The following is a 20,306-nucleotide window of genomic DNA, read 5'->3' on the forward strand; positions in this document are numbered from 1 at the left end:
CGACTCCACCAAAACGACAGTTCTGACTCTTCCGCAGAGGCATGCATTTCTCAGCGAAAATTCGAGAAGTATCACTTAGTTCGAGCCTAACGTAACTACGCGACTCCATGATGAGTTTTTCGTCACCGCCCCCCGAATGTAACTGAAAGGTGAAGTATACGAATGTTGTCTTCCATCTTTTTTTTTTTTTGGGCAACGTCTAACCGCCCTTTTCTGCATTCGAACTCACTATTCTGCTGAATAATTCAAGATTTGCATTAGTTTAACCTATCACAAACCTCCGCATATGTTAACGTTATGTCGCGAAGTTAGGGATTACTCAACCCTGCAGGAGATTTAAGTTCTTCATAATCGAAGGCGCATTTAGTCATCACCAACACGTGAAAGGCAACAGAGTGCCATCAACATAGGCCAGCCACGCCAAGGCTTCAGCCTTTTACCTGCGAATCGTCAAGGATAACAGTCCGTAAAGTCCGCTCTCATTCGGCGTTCAGAGTAATCACAAAGTACCTCGACCGCATGAGACACCGCTCGTGCTGCATGCTGTACTCTTGCACAGCCAATCAGAGTAAACGCGTCAGATTATCGCATCGCATATGCTTGAAGATGGTGGCGCTTTGTCATATCTCCTCTTCAGGAAGTATTTCAAAGGTCACTGAGGACATTCTTTAAAGCAACGAAGAATCTCCTTGGTTTGCGCTTCATTGTTTTTTGTTCCAAATCTACAACCCCTGTTTTCTGTGCCGATTATCATCTCAACGGGGCCGTTAAACCGCAGGAAACAACAAGACCAAAGGGAAACCGCTCGGTGGAAACCCCTAATCACATCAGTCTGCGCCAACACTTCATCACTTTTGATGACGATGTTGGACCTTGTGCGTGACGCGCCATTCGGTCAGCTTCTGCGGTATCTCACTGGTGACCGTGTCTTCAAATATTGCGAAGAAAAACCAGACTTCCAGTGTCCCATATACTATTCTGAACAGCAAAAGCCCGGCACCCCACACGAGCCGAAAACTGGAGAGGATATAGCGGATGGCCTTGAGAAACCGGAGTTGCCTTTTGAAAACGAACTCAACCAGCCACCCGTCACTCTTGAAGAATCGGAAGAGATTACTACAGATGATACGATTGACCTTGAAAAAGCGGAGACCGCTTCATCCGAGGCTGAATCGAAACCCTCCAGCATGCAACGGATAGCTTCCGCAGCCTCGAATCTCCAGCGCACGAGAACCCTTCCTTATACGGCGGAGAGACTGGCTGCGGAAGAAACTATGGAGTTGGAGAGATCACAATCTATCCCGATCAAACCTGTGAAAACTGCTGATGGAATTACATTGGTGGACTGGTCAGTAGCGATAGTTCTTGTCATGGCTCGGATGTTAATTGAAGAATAGGTATCGTACTGACGATCCAGAGAACCCTCAGGTATGATAATTTTCAAGTCCTTGAAACATTAATTCTGACTCTTCTGAAGAATTGGTCTTGGAAAAAGAAGGCATGGACAGCCTTCCTAATCGATATTTACACCTTTGTCGTATACGCATCATCCTCAATCTACATTTCGAGTGAACTACTAATTATGGAGAGATTTCATGTCGGGGAGACGAAGGCCGCACTTGGCCTTGCTCTCTATGTGTTAGGTATGACCTTTTCACTTCAAGTTTTTCATTTACTAACCCAAGGGTAGGATATGGAATTGGACCACTTGTGTTTGCACCTCTATCTGAAGGTAAGGCGGAGAAGAAGGCTCTAATAGCTAAGCACGTAGTCCATATTATGCTCACTTTACCATCTAGTTCCTATTTTCGGGAGAAATGTACCGTACATCACCACTTTCGCCTTGTTTGTCCTCTTGTCCATACCTACGGCCCTCGTCGATAACCTTGGGGGTCTCTTAGTTTTGAGGTTCCTCCTTGGTCTATTCGGAAGTCCCTGCCTTGCGAATGGAGGCGCAAGTATGGGAGACATGTATTCTCTTCTTTATCTCCCATACAGTGTGGCCTGTTGGGTGTCTTTTGCTTTTGCAGCGCCAGCAATTGGACCACTGCTCTCAGGCTTCGCGGTTTACGCAGAGAAGTACGACATACTTACACTCTGAGGGGTTGAGAGTCTAGCTAACTGTGCAATAGCTGGCGCTGGAGTCAATGGGAAATTATTTGGATGGCTGGCCCGGTCTTTCTTCTGTTCTTCTTTTTCCTACCTGAGACTCAACCTTCAACTATATTGCTACACCGCGCTGCCCGACTGAGGAAGGTGTCCGGTAATGAGAAGATTAGATCTCAAACCGAGATTGATCGACGCGGTATTAGTCTCGGGAGTATCGTTATTGAGGCGATTGTGAAACCAATTGAGATTACGATCAAGGATCCCGCGGTACGTCAATTCACCTTCCCTATAGGAAGATTTCTCGTTGCTAATTAGATCTCAGGTTTTCTTCGTGAAGTATGCATCTACATTCTCTTCATTACCCTTTTAACCTTCTGACATGCGTTTAGCGTATACACAGCCCTTACTTACGGTATCTACTACTCCTTTTTTGAGGTCAGTTTCCAGCACTTTAATATTCGCAGCCACTCACCATAAATAGGTCTTCCCTCTCGTCTATCCCGTAATGTACGGATTCAATGTTGGCGAGACAGGAATAGTATTCGTCTGCATTATTGTCGGATGTTTCATTGCCATGGCTATTTATTTCTCATACCTTCACTTCTATGTGATTCCAAGTATTTTGAAGAGTGGTCTTGGCCCCCAGGAATTCTGGTTACGGCCTTCACTGCTTGCATCCATCGGCCCCACTGTTGGACTCTTCATCTTCGGTAAGTTGCGTCTACCTTCACCTAGAGCTGTGGGAAAGATAATCTGTGATGTACTGACAAGGCTTAGGTTGGACTGCCAGGGCATCCATCCATTGGATTGTTAGCGTAATTGGTATCACCATATATGCCACATCCGTATATATTATTATGCAGTGTATCTTTAGTATGACCCCTATCCCACCGCCCGGTACCGAGTATTAATGCAAAACAGCGTATGTTCCAATGTCGTACCCTCAGTATGCAGCGAGCTTGTTCGCCGGAAATGATTTCTGTCGATCGTTGTTTGCATTTGGGGCCGTCTTATTCTCTCGTCCGATGTATATCAACCTCGGAGTCGGGAAGGGTATTAGTTTACTTGGTGGGCTAAGTGTTATGGGCATCGTGAGTTTAGACAAATGTGAAGGGGTGATTACGTGCTGACTGAGTGTAGATCGGAATGTGGCTGTTATACTTCTACGGCTCAAGGCTGAGAGCGAGATCGAAGTTCGCTGTCTAAAGCTGACGTGCGTGCACGACTTCTCGGCACGTCTATGAGCTTGTATACAAATACCACAACACGTCGCAGAACTAGTCGCACAATCGCATGGCAAGGTGTGCGCAGGTCTCGGAAGGAAAATGATGCTAGCCAGTAAACATCAGTGGCTATGGGACTAAGATTAAAGTGAACGATAGTAATCATATTCCCTCGAAAGTATAATTTGTAATGATAGTTTGATCTTCTCCTCCCAAAGCGTTCTTCGCACAGTCTTACCACTATCGTTGTACCGCTCAACGCAGTGCGACCATGTCCGACCGTTATATGTTATTATCTTAATCCTGGAATCGCCCGCGGACTTTCTTTTATCCTTGTCGTTAACATATGTGATATATGTGGGTGATCTGCGGGTAAGTACATCTCGGAACGCACCGCTGGGCCGTTAGGAAGTTGAATGTCACGTTACGCCTCAAATTTGACCGGGTTAAGGGTCGGATATACACGTGAACGCTGGTTTGCATCTGTTGTAGCTCACAATAGGCCTGCCGATATGGCTGGCGGTCCAACTTATGCCTGTGCAACACAACGGGGGCGTTGAGTGGTAGGGAAAGTAGGTTGTATAACAACACTCTGAGCACAGCAGTGCCACGTAGACCAATCCTTGGCCTCGTGGTAGCTCTGCTAGCTGAAAGAACTAAATTACATCATCCTCAGTTCATATTATGAAAGGAATTCTCTTTTACTTCATGTTTTCCCTTGTAGATTGTTCTACAACCTTTTCGAAGATGGAATGCTAACCTGCCTATTCACACAACCTGAAATAACTTCCCATGGCCTCTTCTGGTTGGAGCCCTTTAGGCTTCTGGTGATTGCACACCGATCACGTTCCTCGACACCTGCATGCATCCATGATCAGCCACCAACCCCCTATTATCTAACGAATGGAATCAGAAGGACGTTTCCCTGGAAGATGGTAACAGTCTCACACCGAGAGACATCCTTTGTCTGTTTCTTCTGTAAAAACTATGGATAGTCTAGAACTTAATGTTACCTAGAGCATATCCCAACCAACTGGTTTGCCTTGGAGGTTGAAATTTTTCGTGAATCCAATATATGCACTGCGATGCAATGCACTGAAGGGAAACCAAGCTCGGACTAAATACGCAGCTAGTACATCTCCATCACCAAGAAACCCGTTCAAGCACCGCCTCCATCCCACCGTCTTTCTAAACTCACGCACTCTCAAAACCATCAAATCATCCAGCTGGACTAACCAATCCAAGCAACCCCTCCTCACTCTTCCATTGATATATAAATAATCCCAACCCACACCTTCAAATCAGTCCGTCTCAAAGACCCCAAAGAAATGCACCAAGATTTCGGGATTTTGTGCGAACATCGGCCCGCTAGCTCCATAGCGGCCCCATCTCACTTGGCCTGACAACCAGTGACAACCAGTGATACGTCCGGACATCTCAGCTTACTCACATGCCTAGATCCAACGCTAAGACATGACTGGACCCATGTTATTCTTATCCCAGCACCGGTTTTCAACGAATGAGTGCATCAATGCCCCGCTTCATGTCACGTTTGCCCCGCGTGATCGAGGACTAGTATGCTAGAGTTTTAGCTACAGAGATATTGTAGGGGCTCCAGAGAGTCCGGTTGGAGTTGCCTACTGCTGGGGTGAGGCGGGGCTGGGGGCAGGTTAGAGTGGGATGAAAACGGAGCAACGTGCGCTCGGTTTAGAGATGGGAGGTTTTGGATCTTTGGCAAATACTCGGGAATGCTAAATGTGTGTTGCGCACGTTTTCTACATGCATTGGAGCAGCTGAGAAATCACATTCAGCAATAAAACTACATCGTCTCTATCTCTGCTGTCCCCATCCAGCAAATCGCGCACAAAATTGGAAACCAGGTTAACAAAAAAGTAAAGAAAGAAATGGTAGTGTAAGGTCCGGTTCCCCGATCACTCTACTCCAAACCGCCCCAAACCGCCCCCCCCCCCAAAAAAAAAATAGTGCCATAGGGCTGATGATCGTCAAGAATGCATTCCCTTCCCTTTTCCCATCCGAGATATGAAAGCGGCACTTGCGGACTGGCATCCTAGGAGACTTCTGGCGTTACCCATGGGAAGCTTGGCAGAACAGTGCTCCCAAGACAGACCATAGATTGCGTCAGGTCACTGAATACGAGTGTTCAAGCCGAAATACTATTAGATTAAATACTACGGAATATAAGGAGTGGATATCCATGTTCTCTAGCTTAAACGATCGAAACGGCAGCAGGAGAAAACGACAGTCCTCCGCGTAGTAATAGATCAACAGCAGTAAAAGGAGTGTCTCCATACCCGATATCCAAACGCAATTATCCTAGCCTAAGTCATGTCCTTGCTAAGATTTTGAAGCAAAATGGCATTTCCATGCCATATGTGATGCGATGCCTAGTTACCGCTTACCAGCCTTGGCCATAGCCACCAGAGCAAGCAGTCTTGGTCTCGACACAAGTGGTCGTGTAAGGCACGGTCTTCGTTTCGGTGCAGACGGAGCTCTCGGTCTTGCTTGTGACATAAGTTTCCGGGCAGGTACTGACGTCAGTTTTGTAGGAGGTGATGACGAGGCTGGGTGCAAGTTAGATACTGGAGGGGTTCTAACAGAAGGGAGGGTAACTCACGTGTATGGGGAGGTCTCGCATGTTGTCTTTGACTCCACTTCCGTCTCGTATTTGGTGGTGTAAGTGACAGTGGTGACTGGGTAGGTCTTGGTTTTGACGGTTGTGTAGTATTTGGTGACGGTCTATGCTTGTTAGCCGGTTGTCAGGAATGTTTTGGGTCTGCCATACCTTGGTAGAATAGCCAACGCTGGTGACTGGGTAAGGGTTGACAGTCGTCTTAACCTTTGAAGTCACGGTGGTGATTGGAACCACTATAGTCTTCGTGGAAAGATATGTGGTTGTATGTTCCCCAGTGGTAGTCTTGGTGACATATACAGCGGAGCAGGTCGACTTCTCTCCATAGCCTGGGAAGGCAGCGGCCGCAGCGAAGGATGCCGAGGCAAGAAGAGTAACAAGGGTGTTTTGGAAGAGCATCTTGAAGATGTTGGGGAGACTTGGGATGTACTTGGGAAGGAGTCGTAGCGATTGATGGGCTGGGAGTAGTTACGTTGGCAGCGAATGTATGAAGCGAGGGTTGGAGACTTCTCGATGCTGTTGATATTCCCATTTACCTCGAGAAAAGTTCCAGCTTTATACATGTCTCGAGCGGGAGAAGCTGCCATGGATATTCGTCTCTGCCTCGCCTGACCCGGCACTTCCTCAATTGAGTCAATTCACGCCATGTGCCGCTGGCACGAGCTCGAACTGATCCAGATCCAACCGGTGATCATGCCACATAAAGTGTTGCATCTGGTGTGCTCCTTCGCGAGCTGAAGAGGCATCATTGTCACTGCAAAGCTAAGTTAGGCGTCGGGATGGTAAGACTGGCTTCCATTGGATGGCTGCCAATGTAGACTAAGATCATACCGCCATTCCGGGGGATACAACGAAGCAGATGGCACAGCAGGTGGAAGTAGCTCAAGGCAAGGAGAAAGCCTTAGGTAACGAATAGGAAGTAATGCATGCACTAAGCCAAGGGATATCCTCGATTAAGCTCTGCAAAGCAGTGAATGAGGCTGAAATACACAAGGAGCTAGGCCGAGCCTTATTATAGCAACATAAACAGATCTTGAAAACGATGGAGATCATCCAAACTCTCCCATTCGAAGTACTAAGTGCATAACAGGGAGCTAGAGAATGCTAACAACGCTCAGAATAGATCCTTCGAACAGTGGAAAGCTTCGACGAAGCCCTGGAAGCCGTAGTTCGATACACCGAGCTCTTGCCGGCGGAGATCTGCTGCGGGGTAAATAAAAGTGCATGCACGTTGCTCGTATTCCGCCAGCTCTCAAAGTAGTGCTTTTTGCCTAGGTCCGACAAGGCGGAGAGGACAGGGAAGGAGCGTGACGTCTGCAGGATAGTCGGGGGGGGGGGGGGGGGACCGGCTCTCTTCCTACTTTCAGAATGTTGAATTGAGTAACTGGAGGCGTCGCTGAGTGGGACTCGGGACAGAAATCGGAATATCCCCAATCAATTGGGGGAGAGGGTAACACAATGAATGCGGCTTAGGATGAGGAGGCGGGCGAGTGCAAGCATGGGTTCGGGTATCAAGGCCAGAAAGCTGTAATGCAGGAGGCAGACGCCGCAACCATCTGATGGGTACACTTGGTGTGCAGCACAGGATGCATGGTAAGCTTGAGCGATGAAGTCAGCGAGGAGAGGACGTCGGAGTTTACAAGCCGGCTGCGGGTCTTAGTCAGCAGTCGGGATCGGAACACACCAAGCCACGGAGAATCCGGCCAAAACTTCTTCAATCGCCGCGCTCCCTTCGCGTCCACAGCTTTCGGACTCGCGCTTCGCTGCAAGGTAGTATCTCTCGCTGCCTGAGCTGGGCTTCACTTCAATTCGACTGCGCGCGGATATTTGTGTGACAATTGAGCCTGCCAGCCCACCGGCAGTAACTAGTGGAGCTTGCCACCACGGCCGACGCCCCAGCATGCGAAGCTGATGCTGCAATCGCCCGACGTGTCCCTTGAAGCCACAGGCACTTCGGCCCCGCCCTCTGGTGGAAATTCTCCAGAAAATCCCGCTCTATCGTACCATGTCCAGATCCTCTGCAGCTTCGGTCACTCCTTCCCCGCAGCCTTCTCTACAGAGAGATCCCGAGCCTGCCTGGGAAAGCACCCCCATCACGTCGGCCCGGTCGCTCAGGCAGCTTTCCATATTCTTCCTCGGAGCAACTTGTCTCGCGGTTTCAACAATAATAACACGCCGAGCCATTCACCGGCGACTCCTCAGAATTACACCAAAGTTTTACGAACCCAATACAAACCCGCATGAGCACTTCAGCCCAGCCATGGATGCCATGCAGGCGTTGAATCTGGCTACCCTGAATGTGTTCAGCGTTGGCATTATGGTAACTGGGGGGACGCTGTGGGCGTTCGATATATCGAGCTTAGGGGAGATGCAAGCAGCACTTAGAGGGCGTCTAGGCTACGAAAACTTCGACAAACATGATCAAGATGTTACTGAAGCGCCAAGTTCGCTCGAAGAATCAATCTTACACAAAAGAAAAGAGGAGGCGAGAAGCAATGGTCCAAAAACGCCGTGATAAGATTGGCACGACGTGTATGATTATGGATGGTTGTAAGAATAGTGTACGTTTTTAGACGGGCTGCTTTTTTGGCACCGTTCTCGACCTCATATCCGGCAAGGCTTGTCATATGTTCTTCTTGATTCCGACACTCGCCTCGCGATTCTCATGCATCAGTTTTTCATCAAGAGCGTAGCCAGAGACGTCCATGACTATTTATGGAGTTTGATACTCCAGCTCTTCACGGTTTATTCACTGTTTGAGCCACTGTTGGACCCTTTATCGATCACCACGTGTTTGTCACTTCACTAATTGAATGGCTGACTGAATGTAGGTACCACTGAATAAAGTAAATACCATTTCGGTGGTCGCCGAATGCCAATAGTCGAATTCGGCTTGATGGCCTCCATGGATCAGGGGTTCGTGTTGCAATTACCGACTGGGCTTGGTCGTGTATCAGGCACTGTTCATCCAAGGCACGGGATTTGCCCGCTAGATCATTTGTGCACGACGCTGACCGACCGTGGCTCATATCCAACGAGACCCCGAAGAATCGTGCAACTCTCATCCCTCAGCCCCCTCCCGCCTCTCCTCTCCCCCCAAGTCTCAGCCTTCTCCACCCCACCATAGCCACGTTCTGATGTTATGCTTATGAGGCGTGAAAACCCTGAAATGCAAGACAAAGCTCCGCCTTCTCTCCGGCTAATCGCGTTCATTTTCTTTCTATCTTATTTCCGGCTGAACATGGACCATTGCCGCTACACAGACCCTTCCAGTGTCCGCGAGGCTGTCGTTAGTCTCTATCAGGTCCTCTGGTTCTGGTTCTTGGAGCTAGCCTACCTGTTGTGCTTCAGGATCTCTCACCGTCGGTTTGAATAGGAGCTACAGAATCAATAGTTCGTCGAAATTAAGGTGCGTTCTCTTGGTTGACGGTATTCCAGGCACTAGTCGAGGACCCATCACCCAGCTACCACAGGTTTCGGTTTGGGCAGTGCTAACGGTTATCTTAACCTTCGGCGTAACAGCAATCTGTACGACCTTCTCGGCTTGCATATCTTCTTCCTTATTTTACCATCTACTAAGCCCCAACTATACGAGCTGTTGTGCAGCAACTAAGAATTTGGGGCGCTCTAACGGCTATTTTGACTTCATCGTAACATTTATTTGTATGACCTTCTTTACTCTACCATCTCGTATAACTGCTCTGCCTGCTTCCTAGACTCCATCGCCGCCTAAGCATCACCACTGCTGTGGGAGCTTAACACGATGGTGTGCACAATAGTGCACGATAGCACCGTCATTTTTCTGCTCGCCCAGCAACCTGTTCATGGACTATCCGCCTCCATGGAAGCCGAAGTAGCCCAACCAGCACCCTCGTTTCGTCCTTCGCCTTCACCAACTGCTAAACTCACACGCTACCTTCCCCACCTCAACTCACACACCTTCCTCCTTCACCCCTTCACCCCCCGACCGGCATCCTGACCGGTCTCCTCACCACTCCCCTGCATTCCCTCTCCTTCTCCAACTCTAACCCCCATAACCCCATCCCTATTCGCCCTCCACACCCCCTCTCCACCCACAAACTTCTCCAGTTTCCAAATCTCTGCTCTCCTCTTCGTTTCCTCCAGCGCCTCTTCTCCCGCCTTCCAAGCCGCTTGTCGATGCGGCGCACTCACCGCAATCACAATACTCTCCTCGCCAATTGGCACGTCACCCAGTCGATGGACAATCGCGATTTTGGTTAGCGCGTGCTTTACAAGCATGGCGTTCGCGATGGATGTTAATGTGGAGATGGCGAGTGGGATGTATGATGTGTATGCGAGCGAGCTGACGGGAAGGTTGTTGAAGGAGTCACGCGTGGTGCCGATGAAGAGGACAGTGGCGCCGGCGGAAGGGGAGCGGACAAATGTGGTAGCGGTTTGGGGGCTGAGGGGGAAGGGGGTGAGGGAGATGTGAGTTGTGGGGGTTTCGTGGGTTGTGGGTGAGGATGGGATGGCTGCGGTGTACATTGGCGGTGCGGTTATAGACATTGTGAGTCGTTGAGGTAGATGTCGGTGGGAGTGGTGTTGGGAATTTGAATCCGGGTGGAAGAGCAAGGGGCTTTCAAAGGCTGAATCTTGAAGTTCTAGTTGAATGAGATGTGATTACATAGTGGACCTCGTGGAGCTAGACTTCTTATTAGAATAGTGCTTTGATGATAGTATCTTCAAGTTTTGACAAAAAGCAATGATTGACTAGCCAGTTGCGTTTAGTTAGGTGGATACTGTTTATGGATTGAAAGGAGGGAGAAAGAAACTTCAGCGTTGAAGACCTGCTTTGAGTTACGCATGGTATCTGAAGCCCAAATCTATACTATACCCCTGTATGCATCACACAAACTTCCAGACCAAAGAACCAACCAAAACTCCGTGCAACGAAATGTAGACAGCTGAAGCTTGGCATGACGAAATGAGAGAAGCCACCCACATTCCCTGGAGATGTAAATGAAGTCAAAGACCCTCCCTTATTCGAACAGACTTAGATAGTTAATTTTCTGCAATTGTGGAATGGACCTCTAACTTTATGAGCAAAATAAAGATGGCTGAAGCAGGCCGCGGAAGTGTTGATCGTCAATAGCTTGGTATGACTAATCATTGGACATCTCGCCTCACGCCGCTGCGTGGATGGGGTTTGATTGGTTGGGGTTTCGGGATGTCGAGAATATTCATTGAGAAGGCAATTGGGCAACGAATACGGGAATAGTGATCTTCAGTATAATACCAACATGGCATCAAGATGTATGTGAATGCTACAAGTCTTTCGGTCATACAAGCAAGCAGATGAGACAAGGAGATCCATGACCAGCTTTTAGACATCATATGCCAACGCCCAAGCTCACACCCACGCCAAAGCCCATGCAGAAAATATCGACTCGACAACGGCTCAATACCTGCGCCTATGCTTGGGCGACTGCCAGTCCGACTGCATAGGCCGGCTCATCATAGCGAGTCTACTAGGATGAATTCCGGCATGCTCAGTACTAGCTTCCGACGTGTCTGCGGCTCCATCGAGAGGAAGCGCCGCAGCAGCGTTTTCTTTCTTGCTGAATTTGCCAGCCTTCCTCTGTCTCTCTTCTTTCTTTGACTGGCGTTCCTGTTGTTTTGCTTCGAGTTCTTCGCGCTTTTCACGTTCACGCTGCCGCTCGCTGTGCAGTTTCTCGTTTTTGGCTGCGATCTTGGCTTTGCGGTCTTCGTTGTTGCCACCGCCCCCGGCGCTATGAGAAGATTAGCTTAGGAATGAGGCTTGGTGGGGATGCGAAATGCATTAGAAGGAAGGGATACGTACGTCAACTCGACATTTATCTTCCTGCCTTTCTTACCGTCTGGAAAGACGGAATGATGATACCGCTTTATGCACGTTTCCATCCTGTCATAACGATCGAATTCGAGGAACGCAAAGCCTCGAGGTTTGCCGGTGTCTTTGTCGGTCATGAGGCGGACGGCTTGGGGCGAGACTTTCTCGAAATACTTTTGGAGTTCTTCCTTTGTGACTTTGAAGGGGAGGTTTCCTAGGGGCAGAGTTAGAATGGCGAGCTGGATTGGATTAAGGGGGAGTGGCCTTACCAATGAAGACTAAGAAACGATCTTTCTTCTTTCCTGGCTCGGCTTCTTCGGCTTCGTCTCCAATAGCCTCCACATGCACGCCGTTTTTCTCAGCAGTTAAGGCGTCTTTCGCTTCTGGTTGCTCTTCCCTCTTCAAGGACTTGCGATCTTTCTTTGGCTTCTTGCTGCCCTTTTTGGAGATGGTGCCATTGGTGTCGACATTCTGTGTGGTATCATGAGCAGCGTCTTCAGCGGCTTCGTCAGCCTCAGAGTCCTCTTTAGCCTTCTCAGACCTCTTCTTCCCGTCACCGCTCAGAACCTGCGCAGCCAATTCCTCTTCAGCTTGAGCACCCTTACGCGTCTTCGATTTCTTGTCATTTTTGTCTCTTTTGCTATTTTGGCCGTTTTTATCGTTTTCTCTCTCCTCCTTCACTACAACCATATCTTCAGCAGCCACGACATCTCGCTCCTTTGTCTTCTTCGTCTTCTTTGCTGGCTGTGCGTCCTCGCCAGCCCCACCTTCTAGCTTCCTCTTCTTGGCCGTCTTCTTCTCCTTGGTGGGCACAACTTCCTCAGCTGGAGACTCGATAGCGGCGGCAGCTTCTTTTGCGAGTCTTTTTCTCTCTTTTCGAGCAGCTTTCTCCACTTTCCGAGCAGCTTTCTCTTGTTTTGCCTCCAAAGTCATCGACATGGCGGTGTGATGAACTGGAGAGAAAAGCCTGAGTTGAGTGAAAAGTAGCGTGGGGAATATCCGGCACGAAACTTCAACAATCCAAACTTTTTCTGCCCCAATTCGTTCGGGCGGTGAGTGGTCGATCTCTCTTGGCATCAGCCCTGCACCAGACATCCAACGCTCCCATTCCCCCATCCACTCTTTCCAGCAATCTATGATGCGGCCTTCACACTCCTCAATTCCCCGAATATATCCCGCCCGACGAATCCTACATCCCCCTAATACGCGCTGCTCCAAGCCGTCTATACCCCGCCAATTCTCCCACAAATCCCCGCGCTTGCTGGGAGTCTTGCATGCTGCTCCTCGTCCACAGCTCCCGTTTCTCTATCCTACGTCGCGTGGTTTGAATGGGCAGATCTTTCGCTTCTTCACCATTTCTTCAAATCATAAAAAATTTATCAAGGAGACTGCGCGCTTGACTGTGAAGTTTACCTTCGTGTTCTGGCTTATATCCACCTGCTTTACTATCGCATCGCTGGGCATCTTGAGTGAGCGGCAAGAGCGCGCGTTTCCGAGCCCCCCTGAATGGAGTCTTTGGACTAGGTTTCGGTTTCGGAGGGGCAAATGGTGGGAGATACCCGAGAACAATGAGGACGAGGGGTTTCCAAATTGGGCAAGGCTGTACGCAGAGTATGAGCATGCGCTGAAGAGATTAGAGGATCCGAGCAAGGATGGATCAGACGTCGTGGAACAACAAGAAGGGGGGTTGCTTGTGCCTGGCGTTGGGAAGGCGGGGTTTGATCTCACAGCGAAGAGCGAGCAGTGGAGACAGGGATACTATGAGGTGTTAATGGGTATGGCGAGGGCGGCAGAGAGGATGGAGGGGTGGGTTACTGATAAGAAGAGGAACAACGCTTGGGCTCCTGAGTTCATTGCCTCGCCCTCGAACCCGAGACCGAAAGCTACTCCACCGGGGATGCCGGTACCACCAGAAGAAGACGAGCAGCTCACTATCACCGATCCCCCAGAGTCCTTCTATCTCAAAGTCCTCACGTCGAAAGGCTTCACATCCCACCAACGCCTAACAGCAGCACTCAGCTACGCAGACTGGCTCAGCTTCAAAAAACTCCCGGACTCCGCCGAAGAAATGTACCGCTGGGCGCTTGACATCGCCATCTCTGGTCTCCCCACCCCGGACCCTTCCACCATCATCAACCCCACAACTGCCATCCTCTCCTCCACCGCACCCAAAGAGCTCATAACCCCAAACCTCATCCACGCCGCCACAACCCTCGCAACCCACTACGCCTCAACTGGAAACATTGCCTCCGCACTCCCAATCTACGTCTCCGTCCTCCGTGCCCGACTACACGCTTCACCTGCCCCACCTTCCCCCCCCCCTCCCCCAAAGGACTCCAGTCTAACCGGCACCCTTGTCGGCCTGTTTCACGCACCACCCTACCCCTCTCTCCCCTCCACAGGCGACGAACCGCTTCTCCGCCGCCCAGAAGACGAATGCGAAGAAGCCGCGCTCAAAAACTACATTGGCGAGATCCTCTTCGCCACCGCCGGCACATCCTCCCAACGTCGCCAAGGCCTAAACTGGGTCCGCGAAGGCGTGTCGACCGCCAAATCAGCCCAGACCCTCGATTCCATAACGGCAGACCCTGAGCGTCGGAAAAAGTGCCAGTTGTGTGAGGAAGTCGGGCTGGAGTCTTGGGGGAAAATTATGACGTATTTGGCGGCTGAGGCACGGGAGAAGCGGGATCAGGCTACGGCTGGTGGGATTAAGGGATTGGGGTCGAGGTTGTGGGGGAGGGGGAAGCTGGATGAGGAGGTTGAAGAGTTGGAGGGTGAGGAGGAAGGTGTGGTAATGAGGCTGGCGAAGCTAAGGCAGAGGATGAGGAAGGAGGAATATGAGGATATGGATCGGAAGTATGCTAGGACTTTTGTGTTTTAGTTGGTAATATGTGTATGATAAGGGAATGAAACTGAGCGTCTTGTATCATATAGTCTTACGTTTAGGAATTCAACCTGTGTGGTTATCTTCAAATGCCTCTAATATCGACGCAATCCCTTTCACTTTTCACCCCACAACATCACATAGTCAATTCCTCTCAACGCTTCCCAAATAGCTTACCACGCACACCTAAATAAAGACAACCACTCGAGAGAAATCATGAGATTTTGAATTATAGACAGAGCTGCCTAAACACCCATTTGTTTCCGAATCAGTCCAACCATCAGGTCGCACGTCAAATCAAACCAACCCATCGACTTAGGAAATTTTGGTTGAAATCCTTCAAATGAACAAACCATTGTCGCCGATAGTACCAGTGAGCCAGCGTTCCGAATCCAATGACCTAAATATCGACAGACTGGACTCGTTTCCTCCGCCTGAGACTGAAAGTCCTATCACAGGGGAGGACAAATGGATGCTACGTAGAAGCGAGGTAGGAAATATTTTGGGGTAGTGAGAAGCCGGCAGGACTACGTGTGGGCTCCTGTGATGAGACAAGAGACACACTTGACGATTGCGAGTGAGGCTTTTCCAGCGATGTGCCTTCAGAGATCGGAGCCAAAGTCAGTGCATCTACCAAGAAGCTATCTTCTTGTCATTGTCGGCATCCGCGTTGAAGCCAGTGTCAGCTTGGAAGCCTCCCTCGCCAGCCTGGAAACCGCCGGTAGTAGCGTCAGTGTCGAAACCTCCGCCGAAACCTCCGCTATTAAAATCGTCACCGCCACCGAAGTCTCCAGAAACGGCCTCGTCATCAGTTCCATCATTCCACTCAACTTTCTCGGGTACCTTGTCCGCAAGGAAATCTGGTACCTCCTGCTTGGACTCGACTAGAATCTTCACCAGGTCTTCAGAGATATCCTCGTTACGGTCATTGTAGAACGAAGTCGCCTTGCCTTCATTGCCGATACGAGCAGTACGGCCAATACGATGAATATACTCAGTGATTCCCTCGTGTTGGCTAGATGGCAGGTCATAGTTGATGACATGCTTGATATTAGAGATATCAAGGCCACGGGCTGAGACACCAGTCGCGACCATGATTGGGCACTTGGCAGTACGGAACGCACGCCTATCAAGTTAACACTGAAGAGTGTGAGCAAACAAGGCTTGAAACTTACAAAGCGTCCTCACGCTCTCGCTGAGTACGGTCAGAGTGAATGGATGTGGTCGGAAGGCCTTTGTTGTACAAAAAGTCGTCGACTGCATCTGCCTTAAACTTGGAGTTGACGAAGATGAGAGTTCTCTGTGGCCCATCTGAAAAGATCAAGTCGAACAAGGCCTGGTTCTTCTCTGACTCGTTGACAAAGATGATTTGCTGCTTGATATTCTCATGGGTGCTGCCGACGCGACCAACTTTGATACGAACATAGTCTTGGTCCATGTAGTCGCGGGCAAGTCTACGTGCCACCTTAGGGAAGGTAGCGGAGAACATGAGGTAGGTGTGGTCGGCATCCTCATTGGTATCTGTGTGGATCGTTAGCAACAGCCATGCTAGTTAGAAGAGCGACAACGAACCAGAGCCCCGGAAAATCTTTTCCATAGCCTCCTCCCAACCTCCAGAGAGCAACTCATCAGCCTCATCGATAACGGTGAACCTAAAGAAAAGTCAGTCATACGTCTCCAGCAAAGGTACAGAATGAGGACTCACTTAAGACGGGAGAAAGATAAGAGGTTGAGGTTTGCCATAAAGTCCGTCAAGCGACCTGGAGTAGCAATGAGAATGTCGCAACCCATCTCCAATTGCTCGCGCTGGTTTTTGGTAGGAGCTCCACCGTAGATGACGCAAGGCCGGAGCATGGTACGGTAGCACAAGCGACGAGCTTCGTCAAAGATCTGACAGGCTAATTCACGGGTAGGACAGACAACTAGGACCAACGGCTCCGCACGGACTCGATCAGTCGAAGGATTGTATCGAGTAGGATTTGGACGCGGCGCGGCGAGCATACGGGCCTTTCCCATGAGTTTGGAAAGGATGGGAATGAGGTAGGCAGCCGTCTTGCCTGAGCCTGTATGACCATGTCAATTGCTGTCGCCATATCTCACAGCAGTCAACGTACCAGTCTGGGCGCATGCGACAACGTCATGACCAGTGAGAACTGCCGGAATGCAGTAGCTCTGGATGGGAGTCGGGTGGCCGTACTGGCACAAGCGAACGTTGTCTCGCATCTGAGGGTGTAGACCAGCATCATCAAACTGATGATGTTATAGCAACCACCGAATGGCCAAAGCAACGGATTGAACATACCTCACGCACTGGGAAAATCGGGGTCGAGCCTTCCACCGTCACCTCGAAAGAAAGGGCCTTAATCGCACCACCCGCCCGAGTCAAGTGGTCGCCATGGAATAACTGTCGCTCAAGAGCAGGGTTGGCAGGACCGACGTCGCCAAAGTCGTCATCCCACGCATAGATGACGGCGTCAGAGAGCCACTTGGCGTCCTCACGACCCTCCTCAGGGGCTTCGATACCACCTTGAACAGTCTCGTAGTTAAACGGGATCGGGTTAGTCCATCCTGCCTCACGCACACGAGTCAAAGCCTCGGCTTGCTCCTGCGCCTTGCGGGCAGCAGCGTCCTCAGCTTCACCATTGGCAGTTGGCTCAACATTGCCGAAGCCCGACATGTTGTGGGGGAGAAGGTGAAACACACGATTGGAGAGGCGTTGCAGGAGTGGACAGTTGAAAGATGACCCTAGGTAGGGAGAGAAATGAAGTTGGGTGGGGAGGGCGAAAGAGGTCGGTGGAAGAATTCGAGGGTCTTATAAGGCCTGATGAAGAGAGCAGGCTAGTGACGGAAGAAGACTAGCGCGGCGTGTTTTGGCAGCGACGAGAAGAGGTGGGGCGGCTGCGAGAAGGATATGGTGTTGTCGTGGCAATCGGCAGAGCTAGGGAGAGAGCAGGTGAAAGAAGATCGAGGTGCTGAGGCCGATATGGAACGAAGTTACAACGCCAACGAGAGTGCGTGCACACAACAGGCAACAGGTAATCCACCTAGATATACAGGTCCGGTGCAGATGGACGACAGCCCCTCGCATAGAATGTAATTGACTCTGAGGAAGTCGGCCTCGCTAATGTATATGGTACGCCCTGAAGGTAGAACGTATGTTCGCCGCGAGGAAAGTGGTAAATCCGTAGCACCTCCGGTATAAACTATGGAGACCGCGCAAGTGTCTGGATACTTGAGGGGGTCCGATTAAAAGATTTGGAGGGAACTAGGAGAGGCCTTGGCCAAAAACGGGATATACTATTTTGATGCCTGAGCTGAAGATTACCAATGTGCAAGGGGCATCTTAATTTCTGAGCGACAAAGGCGTGTCAACCGTTTTAAGGCATAGCGTGATACGTCCGACGGCCAAAAGGAGATTAGATCCAGAAGTCCTTCGTAGCGGTATATGTATCGCGTTCAAGCTTGGTGGCGTGCGCATTCCACTAGTACGATTATCCTATTGTAATTATGTTTCTAGCATAGTCCTCGTATAAGAATGTATGGGAGGCCAGAATGCAATGGTATGGTCGGGGGATACGGCCAATGGCTTTGGAGGTAAGGTTCCAGGAACGGTCCCGGTGAGTGTCTTTAAGAGGACCAAAGGGGTATTCTGCTAAGCCACGGTTGTACAACATCTCATACCTAGAAGTTAAAACTTACAGTATGCTGGCTTGCAAACACCTCTGTCTTTTGGTAGGCATATTGCACAGCAAAAGGTCATAATTGCCACGTAGCAGTTTTGAGCAATGACCTCACGAGCATATCAATGCATATGTAATGAGTAAACAAAAGCTTGAAGGAAATTTGATACAAGAGCAATCATGGGAACTAGCCAGAGAATGTGCATAGGTGAAATGGAGTGTGGCTGCCTTTTCAGCCGCACAACGCCAGCAGACATACCAGATAGCATTCTCAACATATGAGGCACAACATCCTCTAATGTGATTGTGCTCTGTCGTGCCTTTGAGTCAGTTAGGGTCGGCGGTGCATAGCATCGGTTCCATTGGGCTGGTGCTGAGAGAGCCAGGGGTGACTATTCCTTCGCTCTCAACCCTAGATAAGCGTTGTCTTAAAACTGGTTACCTCTTATGCCTGATCCAGAATCCGTAGATATCCTCCGGTTGTCGTTCCGTGGTGTCTTGGCCCCAAATAGTTGTCAGCTTGTATGTTGGTTGTTCTCCTTGCCTAAAAGCGGTCTATGCAGTGCCTTCCAGCTCGCCGTCGTGCCAAAAAGAGAGCAAAAAGAACGCACTCTTCTATAGGTCGAACACGAGGCGTTGGTGAGAACCAAAACATGGTTGCTTCTTTGATTGAGCGCGTCATAATTAGTGCAATGCCCATGCTAATCTTCTCTGTATTGAGTAAATTGACTAGATGCCGGAAGGTAAAGGGGATTGCAATTGAACCGCATATATACGTAAAAGAAGTGAGGTTGACAAAAGGGAAAGGTGGGGAGAGTTTTGGAAGACTCACAGTGACTGGCAACATGACGCCCAAGACACACTAGCATCAAGCGACAGACGCTCCACCGTCCAGACTTCTCGAAGGAAACTTGAAGAAAACATATCCATGCTCAACAGACACGTCTGTCTCTCTCTCAAGTACAGCCGGATATGATATGTTGTTCCTGCGTATGCCAACATGCTAGTGCGGAAGCATACAGCATGCTTCCTAACTCGACAGACAACGATGCTTGCTCAAGAGGAGGCTCTCTGCATGATAGCTTCTGACTACAAGACGTGCATGGTGCTTTGCAGAAATGCGGTGGGCCTTGAGTTGAGAAAGGAGATACAGATGATGAGCTTGCACGAGGGTTTGGAAGAACTTGCAGTTGACTTAAGACTTCCTGTCCCACTAGCCTAAAACTAATGGAGTTTGGAATGACATCCATGCTCGATGCTTACTGGCTCCCGGCTCGTAACGGCGGAGACGGTTTGGCATTGCGTATCAATTTCCACCGCACATCAACTTCACTACGCCTGGAGTGCAAGTTCAGATGCGTGCAAACTCTCGAGTCTTCTACTATGCCCTTTATCGCATCGCATGGGGAGGCTTTGGATACCCTCTTTGCTCCTTGCAGAGCTGGTGTTGCTCATAGGGCTAACCGTGGATTGATTTATCCAGGCCAAGGGCTGGCTGACAGGCGAAATTCCCAACTCCAGCCCCCACCCTTTTCTCCCCACCACCGGCAACATGACGATGCCCACGTCCCGTAATTCGACAGCAGAGAAGTCCGACGAACCCTTTGGGATGCTGGGTGTACCTGCCGATAGTTCTTTGGCTGCAGGAGTCGAGCAGGCCTTCCCCTAGTTCTTCGCCCCGCGAAGGTCAAGCTGTACCACATCGCCATGCAACGCCAACGAACCATCTTGACACGGTCTACACGATTATTGAGATCTTAAGCGCTTCTCCTTGTTCGACGACACCCTCGCGATAGAATAGCCGTGATGGAACACGTCTTGTCGCAGGATATCGCTCTTCTGTTGCAGAATTAGGGCGACGCCACCTAGGCATGACCTCGTTGCCTGAGACGAGAGCGGCGACCGCAACTCGACATGTGCATGAGAGAGA

General features: G+C 50.0%; 7 protein-coding genes across 7 annotated transcripts; 3 read left to right on the top strand and 4 right to left on the bottom strand.

Moving 5' to 3' along the window:
• Nucleotides 1-863: 863 nt before the first annotated feature.
• Nucleotides 864-3,481, top strand: BDR25DRAFT_375319 (major facilitator superfamily transporter; the record flags this gene model as incomplete). The annotated part of the gene is made up of 13 exons (XM_033697385.1): nucleotides 864-963; nucleotides 1,147-1,348; nucleotides 1,398-1,428; nucleotides 1,478-1,643; nucleotides 1,691-1,732; nucleotides 1,800-2,079; nucleotides 2,133-2,376; nucleotides 2,432-2,445; nucleotides 2,499-2,544; nucleotides 2,591-2,819; nucleotides 2,887-2,982; nucleotides 3,031-3,200; nucleotides 3,250-3,481. 13 exons carry the CDS (start codon nucleotides 864-866, stop codon nucleotides 3,313-3,315), a joined length of 1,686 nt encoding a protein of 561 aa, XP_033553236.1. The 3' UTR covers nucleotides 3,316-3,481.
• A 2,017-nt stretch (nucleotides 3,482-5,498) lies between these two features.
• BDR25DRAFT_300416 (uncharacterized protein) lies at nucleotides 5,499-6,529 on the bottom strand. Its single transcript, XM_033689366.1, has 3 exons — nucleotides 6,136-6,529; nucleotides 5,968-6,089; nucleotides 5,499-5,914 (listed from the first exon to the last, which is right to left on the bottom strand). The coding sequence occupies exons 1-3, from the start codon at nucleotides 6,379-6,381 to the stop codon at nucleotides 5,749-5,751; spliced, it is 534 nt and encodes a 177-aa protein (XP_033553237.1). The 5' UTR covers nucleotides 6,382-6,529; the 3' UTR covers nucleotides 5,499-5,748.
• A 1,192-nt stretch (nucleotides 6,530-7,721) lies between these two features.
• Nucleotides 7,722-8,680, top strand: BDR25DRAFT_300417 (uncharacterized protein). The gene has a single exon (XM_033689367.1). It carries the CDS (start codon nucleotides 7,988-7,990, stop codon nucleotides 8,495-8,497), a length of 510 nt encoding a protein of 169 aa, XP_033553238.1. The 5' UTR covers nucleotides 7,722-7,987; the 3' UTR covers nucleotides 8,498-8,680.
• A 1,313-nt stretch (nucleotides 8,681-9,993) lies between these two features.
• BDR25DRAFT_252354 (molybdenum cofactor synthesis protein-like protein 2 large subunit) lies at nucleotides 9,994-10,509 on the bottom strand (the record flags this gene model as incomplete). Its single annotated transcript, XM_033686173.1, has 1 exon — nucleotides 9,994-10,509. A coding segment is annotated over one exon (516 nt), but the record flags the coding sequence as incomplete, so codon positions are not given.
• A 760-nt stretch (nucleotides 10,510-11,269) lies between these two features.
• Nucleotides 11,270-12,801, bottom strand: BDR25DRAFT_339421 (uncharacterized protein). Its single transcript, XM_033693383.1, has 3 exons — nucleotides 12,082-12,801; nucleotides 11,804-12,026; nucleotides 11,270-11,732 (listed from the first exon to the last, which is right to left on the bottom strand). Exons 1-3 carry the CDS (start codon nucleotides 12,749-12,751, stop codon nucleotides 11,402-11,404), a joined length of 1,224 nt encoding a protein of 407 aa, XP_033553240.1. The 5' UTR covers nucleotides 12,752-12,801; the 3' UTR covers nucleotides 11,270-11,401.
• Nucleotides 12,802-12,930: 129 nt separating this feature from the next.
• Nucleotides 12,931-14,736, top strand: BDR25DRAFT_300419 (uncharacterized protein). Its single transcript, XM_033689368.1, has one exon. It carries the CDS (start codon nucleotides 12,951-12,953, stop codon nucleotides 14,691-14,693), a length of 1,743 nt encoding a protein of 580 aa, XP_033553241.1. The 5' UTR covers nucleotides 12,931-12,950; the 3' UTR covers nucleotides 14,694-14,736.
• A 582-nt stretch (nucleotides 14,737-15,318) lies between these two features.
• On the bottom strand, nucleotides 15,319-17,373 carry BDR25DRAFT_375337 (DEAD-domain-containing protein; the record flags this gene model as incomplete). The annotated part of the gene is made up of 6 exons (XM_033697386.1): nucleotides 15,319-15,822; nucleotides 15,872-16,217; nucleotides 16,269-16,348; nucleotides 16,402-16,759; nucleotides 16,811-16,946; nucleotides 16,999-17,373. 6 exons carry the CDS (start codon nucleotides 17,371-17,373, stop codon nucleotides 15,327-15,329), a joined length of 1,791 nt encoding a protein of 596 aa, XP_033553242.1. The 3' UTR covers nucleotides 15,319-15,326.
• Between the last annotated feature and the right edge of the window lie 2,933 nt (nucleotides 17,374-20,306).

The sequence above is a fragment of the Lindgomyces ingoldianus genome (genome assembly GCF_010093535.1).
Source record: "Lindgomyces ingoldianus strain ATCC 200398 unplaced genomic scaffold BDR25scaffold_3, whole genome shotgun sequence".
Taxonomy (NCBI): domain Eukaryota; kingdom Fungi; phylum Ascomycota; class Dothideomycetes; order Pleosporales; family Lindgomycetaceae; genus Lindgomyces; species Lindgomyces ingoldianus.